Source organism: Myodes glareolus, chromosome 9 (assembly GCF_982192425.1).
Source record: "Myodes glareolus chromosome 9, mMyoGla1.1, whole genome shotgun sequence".
Taxonomy (NCBI): Eukaryota; Metazoa; Chordata; class Mammalia; order Rodentia; family Cricetidae; genus Myodes; species Myodes glareolus.
This window is the reverse complement of record NC_142034.1, coordinates 22788045-22806098: the sequence shown is the minus strand read 5'-3', so window position 1 is coordinate 22806098 and position 18054 is coordinate 22788045. Positions and strand designations below refer to the sequence as shown.

General features: G+C 38.7%; 1 protein-coding gene across 1 annotated transcript; it reads left to right on the top strand.

The window, feature by feature from the left end:
• Nucleotides 1-8092: 8092 nt before the first annotated feature.
• LOC146893292 (uncharacterized) lies at nt 8093-8776 on the top strand. The gene has a single exon (XM_085695781.2). The coding sequence runs from the start codon at nt 8093-8095 to the stop codon at nt 8774-8776; it is 684 nt and encodes a 227-aa protein (XP_085551907.1).
• Nucleotides 8777-18054: the final 9278 nt, after the last annotated feature.

The following is an 18054-nucleotide window of genomic DNA, read 5'->3' as shown; positions in this document are numbered from 1 at the left end:
TCACTTGATACTGCATCATATACTCAAAAGACATTTTCTGTGCTATAAATAAAGGTCTTTTTCTTTCCATCTCTTTCTCTCTCTCTCTCTCTCTCTCTTTCTCTCTCTCACTTTCTGTTACTGTCTCTGTCTCTCTCTCCCTTTCACACACACACAAGCGCAAAAACAAACAATGTTGATAAAACTCCTTACCAACAGGAGACAAAAACAGCATCTTCTCCTCCTAATCTCTACCAACAAACCAAAGCAGGATTCTACCAAAGTTGCCTCTGAGAAGTCAATGCTTTTTGGGCTCCCTTACACAGTACAAATGAGGGACTGATTACAGGTATGAGGTTGTGTCTCCCTGAAAATGCTACACTGCAATGTCTTTACCTAGCAGGGTTGATGGCTTTCGCATACCTACAGAGTAGGATTCCCACATCTAGTCTTCGCTGGTCTACATGATATAGTCATGTAGACGATCTCTCACAGTTAGAGCAGACATGGATACAACTGATGGCAGGGAATAGTTGGACACTCAAGTGAGGCATTCCTGATCCTTCCATCTCTCTGTGAGGGATGTAAAGAGTAACTAAGCCCAGCTGGGAGGAACTCTCAGAAAGGGCCAAGAAGAATTCTCCAAGGTGGCGATTCTACTCAGAGAACAGAACTGTAACACACACACACTTACACACACACCAACGCCATCCTTTAGATCTCTGGAACAATTGGAAACAAACAGCAGATGTCTGTCCACTCCCCATTTACCTTACCCCATGCCCTGAAAGAAACTTCTTGGTTCTTTCTTCCCTGACTCCTACTTTCAGACATATCATTTGAGTGCAATCAAAGAGAAGTGGTCTTTCTCTTGTACACTTTCATCCATTTATGTTTGATGGATGCTTGGGTTGCACAACTTCCTGACTATTCATAGGACTGACATAAACAGAGGAGTGCCACTCCTTCACTTCTTCCTGAAAATAACCTGAGGTAACCGGTGGAAATAGTTTGTTACTCTCTTGACCAAGAAAGTCTACAAAAGAGTGCAATTCAAGAACATCAAATTGACACTCATGAAACTGACTGGTGGTGAAAGGGTGACACTGGTCAATGTGGGATCGTCTGACAGTGGGGATGGACCCGATGTCAATGGTCTAAATAGAATAGTTTATTCTGCTGTTCAGGCTTAAAAATGCAAAGACTAATGTTAAAATCTGGTACAGGCCACAACACTATGCTCTAATTTCTCCGCCATGCTGTGGGACAATAGTTTTGAACTTCGTAAAGATGTGTAACTTGTGTTTTAATAAAATGATGATTGGCCAGTAGCCAGGGAGGAAGTACAGGCAGGGCGACCAGGCAGGAAATAGACGTAGAGGTGACAAAAACAGGAGATTTCTGACAAGAGGAAAGAGTCACTCTGCAGTTGACATTGAGGAAGCCTGATGCAGAGGAAGCAAGATGAGAATGCCTAACAGATAAAAGGTAGCAAACCACACAGTAAACATAGACAAGTATAATAGAATAATTTAAGATGTAAGAATTAATGCAGTTAATAGGAAGCCTGAGCTACTAGGCCAACCAGTATATAAATAATGTATGCCTTTGCAAGTTTCTTTGGGACTGAATGGCTGAATGGGCAGGATAAAATCTACTGTCAACAATTGACACCAACATGGATAACTAAACCCACTTTAAACCTGAGAGAGTTTGCAAAAGGAATTCTAGACATAAAAAGAACAGAGTTAAGCATGGTGGCAGAATTTTCTCAGGTGGGCTCTGTTTGCTAGAGGCAAGCATGTCTCATTTAAGAGAGGCTTCCTGACTCAGCTTTCGCTAAAAACACTTTTGAAGCCCTTTTAAGAAGCCCAGCCAAAACACACATAAATGCTGTTTATGAATAACTGATAGCATGCTTTTGTTGGTGGCAGGGATTTTGAAACGCTATAGAGTTATGTCAATAAACATGGCCCTGGATAGTAGCTCGACAATGGGGCTAAACTCTCAGCTACAAAATGGGTTGGATACAGCTGTCAAAGCAGGACTTTAATCCTAGCCATATCATTTAGCAGATTAAACACTCATGTGGTCAGAAAAAGAGAGATATACAGTAAAGATAGATTCAGATGAAGAAAATCTCTAAATGCTTTATAGTGTGGTTAAAAATATGTGTAGGCTTGGGAGAAAAAAGAAAAAGAATAAAGTCCATAAAATAATAACTGGGAAAAAAGAGAGTAGTTGGGACTGGTGGTACACCTTTAATCCCAGCACTTGGGAGTCAGAAGCAGGGGGATCTCTGTACATTCAAGGTGTGGTGACACACACTTTTAATCCCAACACTTGGGAGTCAAAGGCAGGTGGATCGCTATGAGATCAAGGTCAGCCAAATCTACAGAGTGAGTTCCAGGATAACCAAAGATACACCAAGAAACCCTGACACAAGACACCAATACTTAAAAATTAAAATATAAGAAATAGAGTTAAAATATATAAAGCCACATAAAAGTAGAATATACACTGAGAATCTGAATACTGTATATTATTGTCTTGTCTTTGAATTGTTTGGCTGTTCAGGAAGGAGCAATAGCTGCTAAAAGATATTTGATTATAAATGCTGCTAGATTAATCTAACATATGCATTTTGAAAATACCTTAACTTAAAAATTTAAGTCAAAAGATTTGTTACTTTGGAGAAGAAGTTTTGTTTTTGTTTCTGCAAGAAGTGAGAGACTGTGGATTCATTCTGAATTTGAAAACAATCAGTTTTGATTGAAGAAGACTCCCTGAAAAATCGTCAAAAGGAATGGATGACCCAGATGATCCAACACTTCAGGGAACCTCTGTCGCAGTTTCCTCTGAGTCTACACCTATAACAGCCTCAAGACAGTTGGCTGAGATGATCTAGGGTCAAAGAACATTCCAGTTAGGACTTGACCATAATCCTAAATTTTGGGGAGATCCCATAAGATTATCAGCACACCCAATCAGCAGGATGTAACCTAGAAAATTATGCCTGTATTTCCAAAATATGGATTGTGGATGTTTGCCGTTGTTTAATTGAATGGTCAGAAAAGAGGTAAACAAAGAAGACTAGATTCAGAGTTAATATTTTGAAAAGAAAAAAGGGGAATTGGTGTGTTTTAATGCTCTTGTTCCCTGTAAAGGTCTGTCACTTGCATTGATTTAATAAAAAGCTGATTGGCCAGTAGCCAGGCAGGAAGTATGAGTGGGGTGACCACACTAGGAGAATTCTAGGAAGAGGGAAGACTTGGCATGCAGTCAACACAGAGATGCAGAGGAAGCAAGATAAGAATGCCTCACTGAGAAAAGTTACCAAGCCACAAGGCTAAACATAGACAAGAATTATGGGTTAATTTAAGTTGTAAATAATTAGTAATAAACCTGAGTTAATAGACCAAACAATTTATAATTAAGATAAGACTCTGCATATTTCTTTGGAAGTGAATGACAGTAGGACCAGGTGAGACAAAACCTTCTGTCAACAGACCAGGCCGACCTAAAACTCACAATGATCTACCTGCCTCTGCCTCCAAGTACAGGGAATAAAAGTGAGTTCCATCATCCCTGGCTAAACCTACTTATTCTTGATATATGATCTTTTCAGGGTATACTAGAGTACAGTTTTCAAGAGAGGGGGAAATGTGGTCAAAATATTGTGTTATATTTGTAAAAAATAATTGTCTTTTTTTTTCATTGTGAATCTCTGAGTTTGGTGTCAGGATAATACTGGCTTTGGGGGATGAATTTGGTACTGTTCTTTCCCATGCTTCATTCATAAAAGAGTTGAAAAACATTGTTATTAGGTCATCCCTAAAATTTGATAGAATTTAGTAGTGACCATGTTCTGAACTTTTTTGTGGAAAGATATTTAACTACTGCATCATCTCATTGTTCATTATGGATCTGTTCTGGCTTTATTTTTGTTAGGCCCTATATATTATATATTTATCAAGTTTATCTAAATTTTCCAGTTTTGGGGAAAATAATTTTTGCATTATCTCCTAATAATCTGAATTTTGCTGGGGTCTACTGTAACTTCCCCATTTCTTCGTGATTTTATTCATTTTGACATTCTCATTATTTCATATTGAATAACTGGGCCATAGGTTTGTCAGTCAAGTGAAGTCCTTCAAAGAACATTATCTTTGTTGGTTGATTCTGTATATTGTCCTTTTTGGGTTTGTTTTTTTCAGGTTTTTTTTTTTGACACAGGGTTTCTCTGTGTAGCTTTGGAGTCTATCCTAGAACTCATGCTGTAGAAAAGGCTGGTCTCAAAGTCACAGGGATTCACTTGCCTCTACCTCCCGTGTGTTGGAATGCTGTATATTGTTTTTTCTGTGTCAACCTCAATAATTTATGCCCTGTGTTTTATTACTTTTGCATCTTCTACTAAAATTTAGATCAATTGCTTATGGTTTATCTAGAGAGTTCAGATGCATCATTAGGTTGTTTATTTGAGATTTTACTGAGGGTTTGTGTGTAGAGACACATATAGCTGTAAATTTAGGAATTCTCTATCTGATCACCAGTGGAGTTGATAACCTATCCATTGATTGTCAGTTATGTCTAAGAAAGTTAATTTTGTCCCTATTATTCAATGACACACCAGCTCATTGAAAAGCAAGATTTTGAGAGAGTTTCTAATTATTCATGTAGTCTGTACACACAATTCTTATTGGTTTCTACTTTTATTCTAATGTGATATGATAGGATAGAAGGAATTATCACTTTTCTTGTACTTGTTAATACTTGTTTTGTGGCCTATGGTGTGATAAATATTGGGAAAGAGTCCATGTTCTGCTGACAAAGAATGTGTACTACTTTTGTGTGGGGTTGAATGGTCTATAATTATCCATTATTAAGTTGACACATGGTAGATTTAAATTCTAAAAAATTTAGGGTGAGTTTTACTTTGAAAATTTTTGATATTGTGGTAAACTATGAGAGTAGGGCAATAAATTCCCCCAATAGTTATTTCATTGGGGACACTTTACCAAAAACCTGGACAGAGAAAATGGTAGGTTCCCCACTTTCTTCACTCTTGTATATTCTGCTTAGTCTTAGCCAGAGCCACAAGACAAATGACAAACACCAAAGGGACAATAACCTGAGAAGAGTAAGAAAAATTATGTTTGTTCATGCATGTCTGTACATGTTTCTACTATTAAAGAATTTACAAAATCTATCAGAAAATTCTTACATTTAGCAAGCACTTTTAATTTACAAAATATAAAATCAACATACAGAAATCAGTAATGACTGCACTGTGAAGGAAGTTGTGTAAAGCATTCTAGTCACAATCGGTCCACACAAAAAAAGATCTTATACATGAACTTCACCAAGGATGTGAAGAAACTAGTACAATGAAAACTTTAACAGGCTGAAAATCAAAATTAAGAAGATCTCAAATGTTACAGAAAGCTTACATGAAGAAAACACGAAGGTGGTGGGCACAGGCAATAAGATTCTCAACAGTTCTTCAATACCTCAGACAAGAATAGCAAGGAACGGCAGCTGTAGCTACACCAAATAAATATCTTCTTCACAAATAATTTATAGTTAACAGATAGAGACAGACAACAGAAAAAAATGGAAAAAAACCCATTTCCAACTATTCATCAGTGTATTCAAGTGTCTTAAAACTTAACAACAAACTAAAAGTAACCCAATCCATAAGTGGACCAATGATTTGACTATCTCAAAAATATAGTGCAAATATCTTGTAAATGCATGAAAAAATAGCTTAAGTAGTAATCAGAAAAATAAAACTCAAAACTACCTATGAAATTCCATCTCTCCCCACTCAGGAAGACTGCCATCAAAGATAACAACAGTAAATGCTTAGGAAATAGGGAGGAAAGAAAGAACTCTTTTAAGTGCTGATGAGAATGTGCACATTAGTATAATACCCATGGAAATTGGTTTGGAGTTTCGTCAACGAGCTAAAAATAAAACTGTCACATGATTCAGTTACTTTACTCCTCTGTCTGCACTTCAAGTCACCAAGGTCAATATACAATTGAGAACTGTCTGCCGCCATGGCTGTCAAGGAACTATTGTTTTATCAGTTTCTAAAATCAGCCAAGGAAACCATCAATAGCCTTAATAAATAGGTAAAATGTTTAGTATATAACTGACTGAAATCTTTCATCCTTAAAGAACATAATATCTATATTTGCATGCAAGCATTCGAAATGAAGAAACCATATTAGGCGAAATATATGAAACTAAGAATAGCAAGTATTTCACAAGAAAAGAAGAAATAAACAACACAAACATAACAGGGGAGCAAAGCAGACCTGAGTGAGGCAGCAGAGAGTGTACAAAGGGCGTTATGCTGACAGTGAGGGTGATCAGAGTGTGGTACTCACAGGGAGGAAGAATCACAATCTTCTTCATAAACATGTCAGAGGTTGTAGAGTGCCCTATTCCTTGAAATTACTTACTTTTTTTCTGTTAGTTTTTCCAGAAAGGGTTTCTCTGTATATCCCTGACTGTCCTGGAACTAGATCTTTAAACTAGGTTACCAACAAATTCAAAATAATCACCCTGCCTCAGTCTCCCAAGTGATTGAAATAAAAGCATGTATCACCACCACTCAAATATTTTCTGTTGCGTAAAACAATATCAGATCATTCTCTTACAGTGTTATTTAATATGTATATTCTATTATTATGCATGAAGTATGGCTATATATAAAAAGGAATAAGAATTTCAAAAATATCAAATAATTAATGATCCACATCTACACACAACAAAAATATAAATGTCTACTTGCTACATTTCAACTTATCTTAAATCTATCTCTACACACAGAGAAAAGCAATAGAGGAAGAAAATAAAGAAGGGGTGACATACTAAGATAGTAAGACAGAAGAAGGAAATGCAGGCAGGCAGAAGGAAAAAGACAAAAAGACAGGGAAAGAACACGAAACTAACAGCACTGAATCTACTGTCTGTCAGCAGTTATCTTCTTACTTGTGTTCGCCTCTGTGGAACTGTTGTATGGCAGAAATCTAAGCATGATCCTCCTAGTGAGTTACTCAGGACAGGAGAAATCAGGACCATTACACACACACACACACACACACACACACACACACACATACACACACACACACATTTTGATATCTTCTCACTCTCATGTATTTACACCTCCATCTCTTTTCTATACTCTAGCCTCATAAGGAAGATACTGTGCGAGATATCTGTATTCCTAATGCTTCTGAGACACACAGGTGAAAGATAGGTAAATAAAGAGATATCTGCGCTAATCTGATGTTAGATTTTATGTATAAAATACAGATTCTCAACCACTCTGTTTCGGTGAACATGGCATCATCGTGCACGTATTTCATAAGTTGAAGACTGTTGCAGAATATTAAATTGCACGGTATGAAGATGTGTCATGTGGTGGGTTTATTAAGATCTGAACGATGAATAGTAAGCCAGGAAAAGTTTGGGCAGAACTTCTGGGGAGAGATGGCCTCAGAGAAGAAATGAAAACGTGGCCAGCCAGACACAGAGGAAGCACAACATGCAAGAGGAGTTGTAAAAACCATGAGTCACATGGCAGCACACAGAAGAACAGAAATTGATTAATTTAAGTAATAAGAGTGAGCTAGAAACAAGTCTAAGATAAGGCCAAGCTTTCATACTTAGTGGTAAGTCTCCATGTTGGTTTCCTGAGCTGTCAGCCCAATGAAAATCTCACCATTAAGAACAGATAAAATGAAAACAAACAGATACTCTGATGCTCCCATGACATGAAGGGTTATCACGTGATCAGTTGATGACCAAGGATACAAAAAGACTGATAGAGGAACACCCTCCTATGTATTGAAAGAGTTCCTATGAGTTATTCTGGTAGAGAATAAGATTAAACTTTCAAATGATACATACCATTGAGCAGCACTTCCTTATGAAACATATACTGAATATGAAAAACGGTGTAAACAACATCAAGGAAAAGTCTTACTGATTGGTTCAAGCCTTGAAGGCCTTACGTATAAAAGGTCCAAAATGCAACACCCCATCATATTGTAAAACCTCACCTGTTGACAGGAACCCTCCAACCACACCTGACACCATGACCAATGCCTGCTGCTTGCCTTGCTGCCAGCCTTCCTGCTGCATGACCACCTGCTGTAAGCCAACCTGTGTGACAAGCTGCTGCCAGCCATGCTGCAAACCCAGCTGTTGTGAAACCACCTGCTGCAAGACCACCTGCTGTAAGCCAACCTGTGTGGCCAGCTGCTGCTGCACACCATGCTGCAAGCCCAGCTGCTGTGAAACCACCTGCTGCAAGACCACCTGCTGTAAGCCAACCTGTGTAACCAGCTGCTGCCAGCCCTGCTGCAAACCCAGCTGTTGCAAAACCACCTGCTGCACAACCACCTGTTGTAAACCATCCTGTGTGACCAGCTGCTGCTGTCCACCCTGCTGCCAACCAAGCTGCTGTAAAAACACCTGCTGCAAGACCATCTGTTGTAAGCCAACCTGTGTGACCAGCTGCTGCTGTCCACCCTGCTGCCAGCCCAGCTGCTGTAAAACCACCTGCTGGAAGACCACCTGCTGTAAGCCTACCTGTGTGACCAGCTGCTGTTGTCAACCCTGCTGCCAGGCCTGCTGCTGCTGTGAGCCCTGCTGCAGCCAGCCCTGCTGCTGTGAGCCCTGCTGCTGCCAGCCCTGCTGCTGTGAATCCTGCTGCTGCCAGCCCTGCTGCTGTGAACCCTGTTGCTGCCCAACATGCTGTGAAACCACCTGCTGCTAGATCACCTGCTGTAAACCAACTCATGTGACCAGCTGGTGCTTCCAGCCCTGCTGCTGTGAGTCCAGCTGCTGCCAGGCCTACTGCTCATCAACTTTCCAACTGAACAATGCCCAGAAAACTGTCCTTGTGTTACACCAGTCTTGCCATGTGGGCAGAAACTCCCATCGTCCTCTGAGGCTATGACCTCTTAGGAAGCCCATCAGTCACCTTGATGGAATGCAAGTCCCCTCACACTCACTCTCCTTTTTCTCTCTGTAAGGAGCCCAGCCTACAGCTTCTCCTCTGACTCCAGATCTTCATCTTCCCCGCTGAACAACTGAAAAGGAAACTTTATAAGATTATTAAAAATGTATGAACATTTATTAAAAATTCTGGACTGTTTTTTATTCAGTGTTATTTGTCATATTTACCCTATCCCAGGGAAGAAGATATCTTAATTAAGGGAGCCATTTTAGGGTTGGCAAAAGTCTTGGCTCTTGGGGAATTCTCAGGTGTCCAAGAGGATGTCTGCAGCTAGGCCCTTTGGCAATAGAAGAGAGGGTGTCTGAACTGGCCTTGTCCCATAGCCACACTGACGAATGTCTTGCATATCACCATAGAACCTTCATCTGGCGATGGATGGAGATAGAGACAGAGACCCACATTGCAGCACTGGACTGAGCTCCCCAGGTCCAGATGAAGAGCAGAAGGAGGGAGAACATGAGCAGGTTAGAGCTGCGAGGGGTTCGTCCACCAACTGAAATGATGTGAGTGATTAATGTGAGCTCACCACAGCCAGCAGAACTGGGAGTGAACAAGTATGTGATCAGACTGGATCTCTGAATGTGAATGACAATGAGGGCTGACTGAGAAGCCAATGATAATAGTACTACATGTACTGGCTTTTGGAGAGCCTAGTCTGTTTGGATGCACATCTTCCTAGACCTGGAAAGAGGGGGGAGGGCCTCCGATTTCCCACAGAGCAGGGCATCTTGACTTCTCTTAGGACTTGAGAGGAGGGGGAGGAGGAGCAAGAGGCAGGGGAGGAAAATGGGAGGAGGGGAGGAGGTGGAAATTATTAATAAATAAATAATGAAAAATAAAAAATAAAAACTTGATCCAGATTCTCCAAAAATGTATGAACATTTAATAAAAATTCTGGACTGTTTCCTATTTCATGTTGCCTGTTATTATTACCCTTTGATAACTACTTGATACTGTATCATATACTCCAAAGATATTTTATTGTTATAAATAAAAGGCCTTTTTCTTTCCATCTCTTTCTCTCTCTGTCTCATCTCTGTCTCTGTTCTGTCTCTCTCTCTCTCTCTTTCACACACACATACACACACACAAGCACAAAAACAATGTTGATAAAACTCCTTACCAACAGGAGACAAAAACAGCATCTTCTCCTCCTAATCTCTACCAACAAACCAAAGCAGGATTCTACCAAAGTTGCCTCTGAGAAGTCAATGCTTTTTGGGCTCCCTTACACAGTACAAATGAGGGACTGGTTACAGGTATGAGGTTGTGTCTCCCTGAAAATGCTACACTGCAATGTCTTTACCTAGCAGGGTTGATGGCTTTCGCATACCTACAGAGTAGGATTCCCACATCTAGTCTTCGCTGGTCTACATGATATAGTCCCTACTCACGATCTCTCACAGTTAGAGCAGACATGGATACAACTGATGGCAGGGAATAGTTGGACACTCAAGTGAGGCACTCCTGACCCTTCCATCTCTCTGTGAGGGATGTAAAGAGTAACTAAGCCCAGCTGGGAGGAACTCTTAGAAAGGGCCATGGAAGAATTCTCCAAGATGGTGATTCTTTGGCTCAGAAGACAGAACTGTATCACACACACAGAAACACACACACACACACACACACAAAATCCTTTAGATCTCTGTGAAAAATGGAAACAAACAGCAGATGTCTGTCCACTCCCCATTTACCTTACAACATACCCGGAAACAAACTTCTTGGTTCTTTCTTCCCTGACTCCTACTTTCAGACATGTCATTTGAGTTCTATCAAAGAGAAGTGGTCTTTCTCTTGTGCACTTTCATCCATTTATGTTTGATGGATGCTTGGGTTGCACGACTTCCTGACTATTCATAGGACTGACATAAACAGAGGAGTGCCACTCCTTCACTTCTTCCTGAAAATAACCTGAGGTAACCGGTGGAAATAGTTTGTTACTCTCTTGACCAAGAAAGTCTACAAAAGCATGCAATTCAAGAACTTCAAATTGACACCCATGAAACTGACTGGTGGTGAAAGGGTGACACTGGTCAATGTGGGATCGTCAGACAGTGGGGATGAACCAGATGTCAATGTTCTAAATAGAATAGTTGATTCTGCTGTTCAGGCTTAAATATCCAAAGACTAATGTTGAAATCTGCTACAAGCCGCAACACTATGCTCTAATTTCTCAGCCACGCTGTGGGACAATAGTCTTGAACATTGTAAAGATTTGTATTGGCCAGTAGCCAGGGAGGAAGTATACGTGGGGTGACCAGACAAGAAGTAGACGCTGAGTGACAAAAGCAGGAGATTTCTGACAAGAGGAAAGAGTCACTCTGCAGTTGACATTGAGGAAGCCTGATGCAGAGGAAGCAAGATGAGAATACCTAACAGATAAAAGGTAGCAAACCACACAGCAACCATATACAAGAGTAATGGGCTAATTTAAGATGTAAGAATTAATGTAGTTAATAGGAAGCCTGAGCTAATAGGCCAACCAGTATATAAATAATGTATGCCTTTGCAAGAATTAGTTAATAGGAAGCCTGATCTACTGGGCCAAACAGTATATAAATAATGTAAGCCTCTGCAAGTCTTTGGGACTGAATGGCTGCAGGACTGGGCAGAACATAATCTACTGTCAACAAATGACACCAACATGGATAACTAAATCCACCTTAAACCTGAGAGAGTTTGCTAAAGGAATTCTAGACACAAAAAGAACAGAATTAAGCATGGCTTATTGGTAGCAGAATTTTCTTAGGTGGGCTCTGTTTGCTAGAGGCAAGCCTGTCTCATTTAAGAGAGACTTCCTGATTCAGCTTTAGCTGAAAACACCTTTACAGCCATTTTAAGAGGCCCTGTCACAAACCACTTAAATGGTGTCTATGAATAGCTAACAGTATGCTTTTTGTTAGTGGCAGGGATTTTGAAATGCCGTCAAGTTATGCCAATAAACATGGCTCTGGCCAGTAATACCATGAGGCTAGATGCTCAGAAAGCTAAAGAATTGGCTTTAACCATTTAGCCATTTAGCCATCAAAGCCACAACCTTAATCCTAGTCATATGATTTAGCAGATTAAAGACTCATGTGGTCAGAAAAAGAGAGATACACAGTAAAGATAGATTCAGATGTAGAAAACCTCTATATGGTTTATAATGTTTTTAAAAATATGTGTTGGCTAGGTAGAGAAAAGAAAAAGGATAAACTACATAAAATAATAAAGGGAAAAAAGAGAGTAGTTGGGTATTGGCACACCATTTATCCCAGCACTTGGAAAGCAGAAGCAGGGGGATCTCTGTGCATTCAAGGTGTGGTGACACACACAACACCCAACACTTGGGAGTCAGAGGCAGGTGGATCTCTATGAGATCAAGATCATCCTGATCTACAGAGTGTGTTCCAGGATAAGCAAAGATACACCAAGAAACCCTGACACAAAACACCAATACTTAAAAATTAAAATATAAGAAATAGAGTTAAAATATAAAGCCAAATAAAAGTAGAAAATACAATGAGAATCTGGATATGTATGTTATTGTCTTGTCTTTGAATTGTTTGGCTGTTCAGAAAGGAGCAACAGCTGCTAAAAGATATTTGATTATAAATGCTGCTAGATTAATCTAACATATGTATTTTGAAAATATCTTGACTTAAAAATTTAAGTAAAAGATATGTAACTTTGGAGAAGAGATTTTGTTTTTGCTTCCACAGGAAGTGAGAGACTGTGGATTCATTCTGAATTTGAAAACAATCAGTTTTGATTGAAGAATACCCCCTGAAATATCTCCATCAGGGGTGGATGGCCCAGATGATCCAACATTTCAATGCACCTCTCTTGCAGTTTCCTCTGAGTCTACACCTATAACAGCCTCAAGACTGCTGGCTGATGACTCAGGATCAAAGAAAATTCCAGGCAGGATTTGACCATAATCCTAAATTTGGGGGGATTCCATAAGATTATCAGTGCACCCAATCAGCAGAAAGTAGCCTAGAAAATTTTGCCCGCAATTCCAAAATATGAATTATGAATGTTTACCTTTGTTTAAAGTGTTGGTTACAAGCGGTTATGAAAAATGGTCAAGAAAAAGGTAAACAAAGAAGACTAGATTCAGAGTTAATATTTTGAAAAGAAAAAAGGGAATTGCTGTGTTTTAATGCTTTTGTACCCTGTAAAGGTCTGTCACTTGCATTGGTTTAATAAAAAGCTAATTGGCCAGTAGCCAGGCAGGAAGCATAAGTGGGGTGACCACACTAGTAGAATTCTAGGAAGAGGGAAGACTTGGCTTGCAGTCAACACAGAGATGTAGAGGAAGCAAGATAAGAATGCCTCACTGAGTAAAGTTACCAAGCCACAAGGCTAAACATAGACAAGAATTATGGGTTAATTTAAGTTGTAAATAATTAGTAATAAACCTGAGTTAATAGACCAAACAATTTATTATTAAGATACGACTCTGCGTATTTCTTTGGAAGTGAATGACAGTAGGACCAGGTGAGACAAAACCTTCTGTCAACAGACCAGGCTGACCTAAAACTCACAATGATCCACCTGCCTCTGCCTCTAAGTACAGGGAATAAAAGTGAGTGCCATCATCCCTGGCTAAACCTACTTATTCTTGATATATGATCTTTTAAGGGTATACTAGAGTACAATTTTCAGGAGAGGGGGAAAAGTGATCAAAATATTATATTATATTTGTGGATCTCTGAATTTGGTGTCAGGATAATACTGGCTTTGGGGGGTGAATTTGGTACTGTTCTTTCCCATGCTTCATTCATAAAAGAATTGAAAAACATTGTTATTAGGTCATCCCTAAAATTTGATAGAATTTAGTAGTGACCATGTTCTGAACATTTTTGTGGAAAGATATTTAATTACTGCATCATCTCATTGTTCATTATGGGTCTGTTCTGACTTTATTTTTGTTAGACCCTTTATATTTATATATTTATCAAGTTTATCTAAATTTTCCAGTTTTGGGGAAAATAATTTTTGCAATATCTCCTAATCATCTGAATTTCACTGGGGTCTACTGTAACTTCCCCATTTCTTTGTGACTTTATTCATTTTGATATTCTCATTCTTTCATTTTGAATAACTGGGCCATACGTTTGTCAGTCAAGTGAAGTCTTTCAAAGAACATTATTTCTGTTGGTTGGTTAAGTATATTGTGCTTTTGTTTCTTTTGGTTGTTTGAGACAGGGTTTCTCTGTGTAGGTTTGAAGGCTGTCCTGGAACTCATGCTGTAGAACAGGCTGTTCTCAAAGTCACAGGGATCCACTTGCTTCTGCCTCTCTTGTGTTGGGATGCTGTATATTGTTCTTTCTGTGTTTACCTCATTACTTTCTGGCCTATGTTTTATTATTTCTTACCTTCTACTAAAATTTAATTTAAATGCTTATTGTTTATATAGAGAGTTCAGATGCATCATTAGGTTGTTTATTTGAGACTTTACTGCGGGTTTGTGTGTAGAGACACTTATGGCTGTATCTTTTATAAATTCCCTAACTGATTCCCAGTGGAGCTAATAGCCTGTCCATTGATTGTCAGTTATGTCTAAGAAAGTTAATTTCTTCCCTATTATTCAATGACAACCAGCTCACTCAAAGGCAAGGTTTTGAGTGAGTTTCTAATTATTCATGCGGTTGTGTACATATTGTTGTTGTTGGTTTCTATGTTTATTCTAATGCAGTCTGATAGGATAAAAGGAATTATCTTGTACTTGTTAATGCCTGCTTTTGGCCTATGATGTGACAAATATTAGGAAAGATTCCATGTTCTGCTGAGAAGAATGTGTGCTCCTGATGTTTGGGGTGGAAAATTCTATATTTATCTAATATTTCAGTAGACACATGGTGGACTTGAATTCTAAAAATTTTAGGGTGAGACTTAAGTTGACAATTATTGATATTATGGCAAACTATGAGAGTGGGGCAATAAACTCCCCCATTGTTATTTCATTGGGGACACTTTACCTTAAACCTGGACAGAGAAAATGGTAGGTTCCCCACTTTCTCCAATCTTGTATATTCTGCTTAGTCTTAGTCAGAGCCACAAGACAAATGACAAACACCAAAGGGACAATGACCTGAGAAGAGTAAGAAAAATTATGTCTGTTCATGTTTCTATTATTAAAAGTTTTTTAAAATCTATCAGAAAACTCTTACATTTAGCAAGCACTTTTAATTTACACAATATAAAATCAACATGCAGAAATCAATAATGACCCCACTGTGAAGGAAGTTATGTAAACCATTCCAGTCACAATAGGTCCACACAAAAAAAGATCTTATAGATGAACTTCACCAAGGGTGTGAAGGAACCAGTATAATGAAAACCTTAACAGGCTGAAAATCAAAATTAAGAAGATCTTGAATGTTGCAGAAAGCTTACATGAAAAAAACATGAAGGTGGTAGTCACAGGCAATAAGATTCTCAACAGCTCTTCATTACCTCAGACAAGAGCAGCAAGCAATGTCAGATGTGGCTACACCAAATAAATAACTCCTTTGCAAGTAAGATACAATGAACAGATAACAGACAGACAACAGAAAGGAAAACAGAAGAAAGCCCAGTCCCAGCTATTCATCCAGCGTATTCAAGTCTGAAATATACAATTATTTAAAAATTAACAATAAAACTGAAAGTAACCCAATCCATAAGTAAAACAATTATTTGAATATTTCAGAAATATAGTACAAATGTCCTATAAATGCATGGAAAAAACAACATAAGTAGTCATCAGGGAAATAAAACTCAAAACTACCTAGGAAATTCCATCTCTCCCCACTCAGGAAGGCTACCATCAAGGAAAACAACAGCAAATGCTTAGGAAACATGGAGGAAAGAAAGGACTCGTTTAAGTCTTGATGAGAATGTACATCTTAGCATAATAACCATGGAAATTGGCTTGGAGTTTCCTCAAATAGATAAAAATAAAACTATCACATGATCCAGTAACATTACTCCTCTGTGTAGACATAAAGACACCTAGGTCGATATACAATGGAGAACTGTCTGCCACCATGGCAGTCAAACAACTATTGCTTTATCAGGTTGTAAATTCAGCCACAGAAACCTTTGAGAGTTTTAATAAATAGGTAAAATGTTTACTATATATATGATTGAAATCATTCAGCCTTAACATAAAATCTAGATATGCACGTAAGCATTGGAAATGAAAATACCATATTGGTGAAATAAATAGGACTAAAAAAGACAAGGATTGCACATGAAAAGAGGAAATAAATGACACGAACATAATAGGGGAGCAAAGCAGACCTGAGTGAGGCAGCAGAGCGTGTACAGAGGGCGCTATGCTAACAGCGTACCAGAGTGTGTGAAGCACAGAGAGAAAGATATCACAATCTTTTTCATAAATGTGTTCAAAGGTTGAAAAGGACCCTTTTCTCAGATATTATTTTCCTTTTTTTCTTTTTTCTTATACTTTCTCAAAACTGGGTTTCACTGTCTATCCATGCCTGTCTTGGAACTAGCTCTGTAAACAAGGTTGCCCTCAAATTCAAAACAGTACCCTTGCCTAAGTCTCCCAAGTGTTAAACCATGCACCACCAGCACACAACTATTTTCTATTATGTTAAACAATATCAGATAATTCTTTTACAGTGTTATATAATATGCATATTCTATTATTATGCATAAGGTATGGTGAAAATATAAAAAGGAAAAATTTCAAAACAGAATCGAATAATCAATAATGCACACACACAAAAATTGTGCATGTCTACTTGCTGCTTTTCAACTTATCTTAAATCCATCACTACACACAAAGAAAAGCAATAGAGGAAGAAAATAAAGAAGGGGTGGCATACTAAGATAGTAAGACAGAAGGACATGCAAGCAGGCAGAAGGAAAAAGACAAAAAGACAGGGAAAGAACACGAAACTAACAGCACTAAATCTACTGTCTGTCAGCAGTTATCTTCTTACTCATGCTCGCCTCTATGGAACTGTTGTATGACAGAAATCTACGCGTGATCTTCCTAGTGAGCCACTCAGGACAGGAGAAATCAGGACCATTACACACACATATACACATACACATACACATACACACACACACATTTTGATATTTTCTCACTCTCATGTATTTACACTTCCATCTCTTTTCTATAGTTGAGCACCATAAAGGACATACTGTGCCAGATATCTGTACCCCTAATGCTTTTGAGACACACAGGTGGAGGATCAGGTAAAGAACGACATATCTGGGCTGGTCTGATGTGAGAAATTATGTATAATAGTACAGACACTCAGCCAGTCCATCCCTGTGAACATAGCACCATCGTGCATGTACTTCATAAGTGGAGGACTGTTGCAGAATATTAAATTACTGTGTGAAGAAGTGTCATGTGGTAGGTTTATAAAGATCTGAACAATGAATAGCAAGGCAGAAAAAGTTTGGGCAGAACTTATGGGGAGAGATGACCTCAGAGAAGAAATACAAGAGCTGCCAACCAGACACAGAGGAAGCAGAACATGCAGGAGTCTAAAAACCATGAGTCACAAGGGAGCACATAGATTAATAGAAATGGATTAATTTAAGTTTATAAGAGAGAGTTAGAAACAAGTCTAGGATAAGGCCAAGTTTTCATAATTAGAAGTAAGTATCCATGTTGGTTGTCGTGAGCTGTCAGCCCAACTAAAAATCTCACCATTAAGAACAGACAAAATGAAAACAGATACTCTGATGCTCCCATGACATCAAGGGTTACCACGTGATCAGATTATGACCAACCATACAAGACTGATAGAGCAAGACCCTCCTGTTTACTGAAAGAGTTCCTATGAGTTTTTCTGGTAGAAGAATCAGATTAAACTTTCCAATGATGCATACCATTGAGCAGCACTTCCTTATGAAACATATACTGAATATGAAAAATTGGGTAAACAACATCAAGGAAAGGTCTTACTGATTGGTTCAAGCCTTGAAGGCCTGACATATAAAAGGTCGAAAATGCAACACCCCATCATATTGTAAAAACCTCATCTGTTGACGGGAACCCTCCAACCACACCTGACACC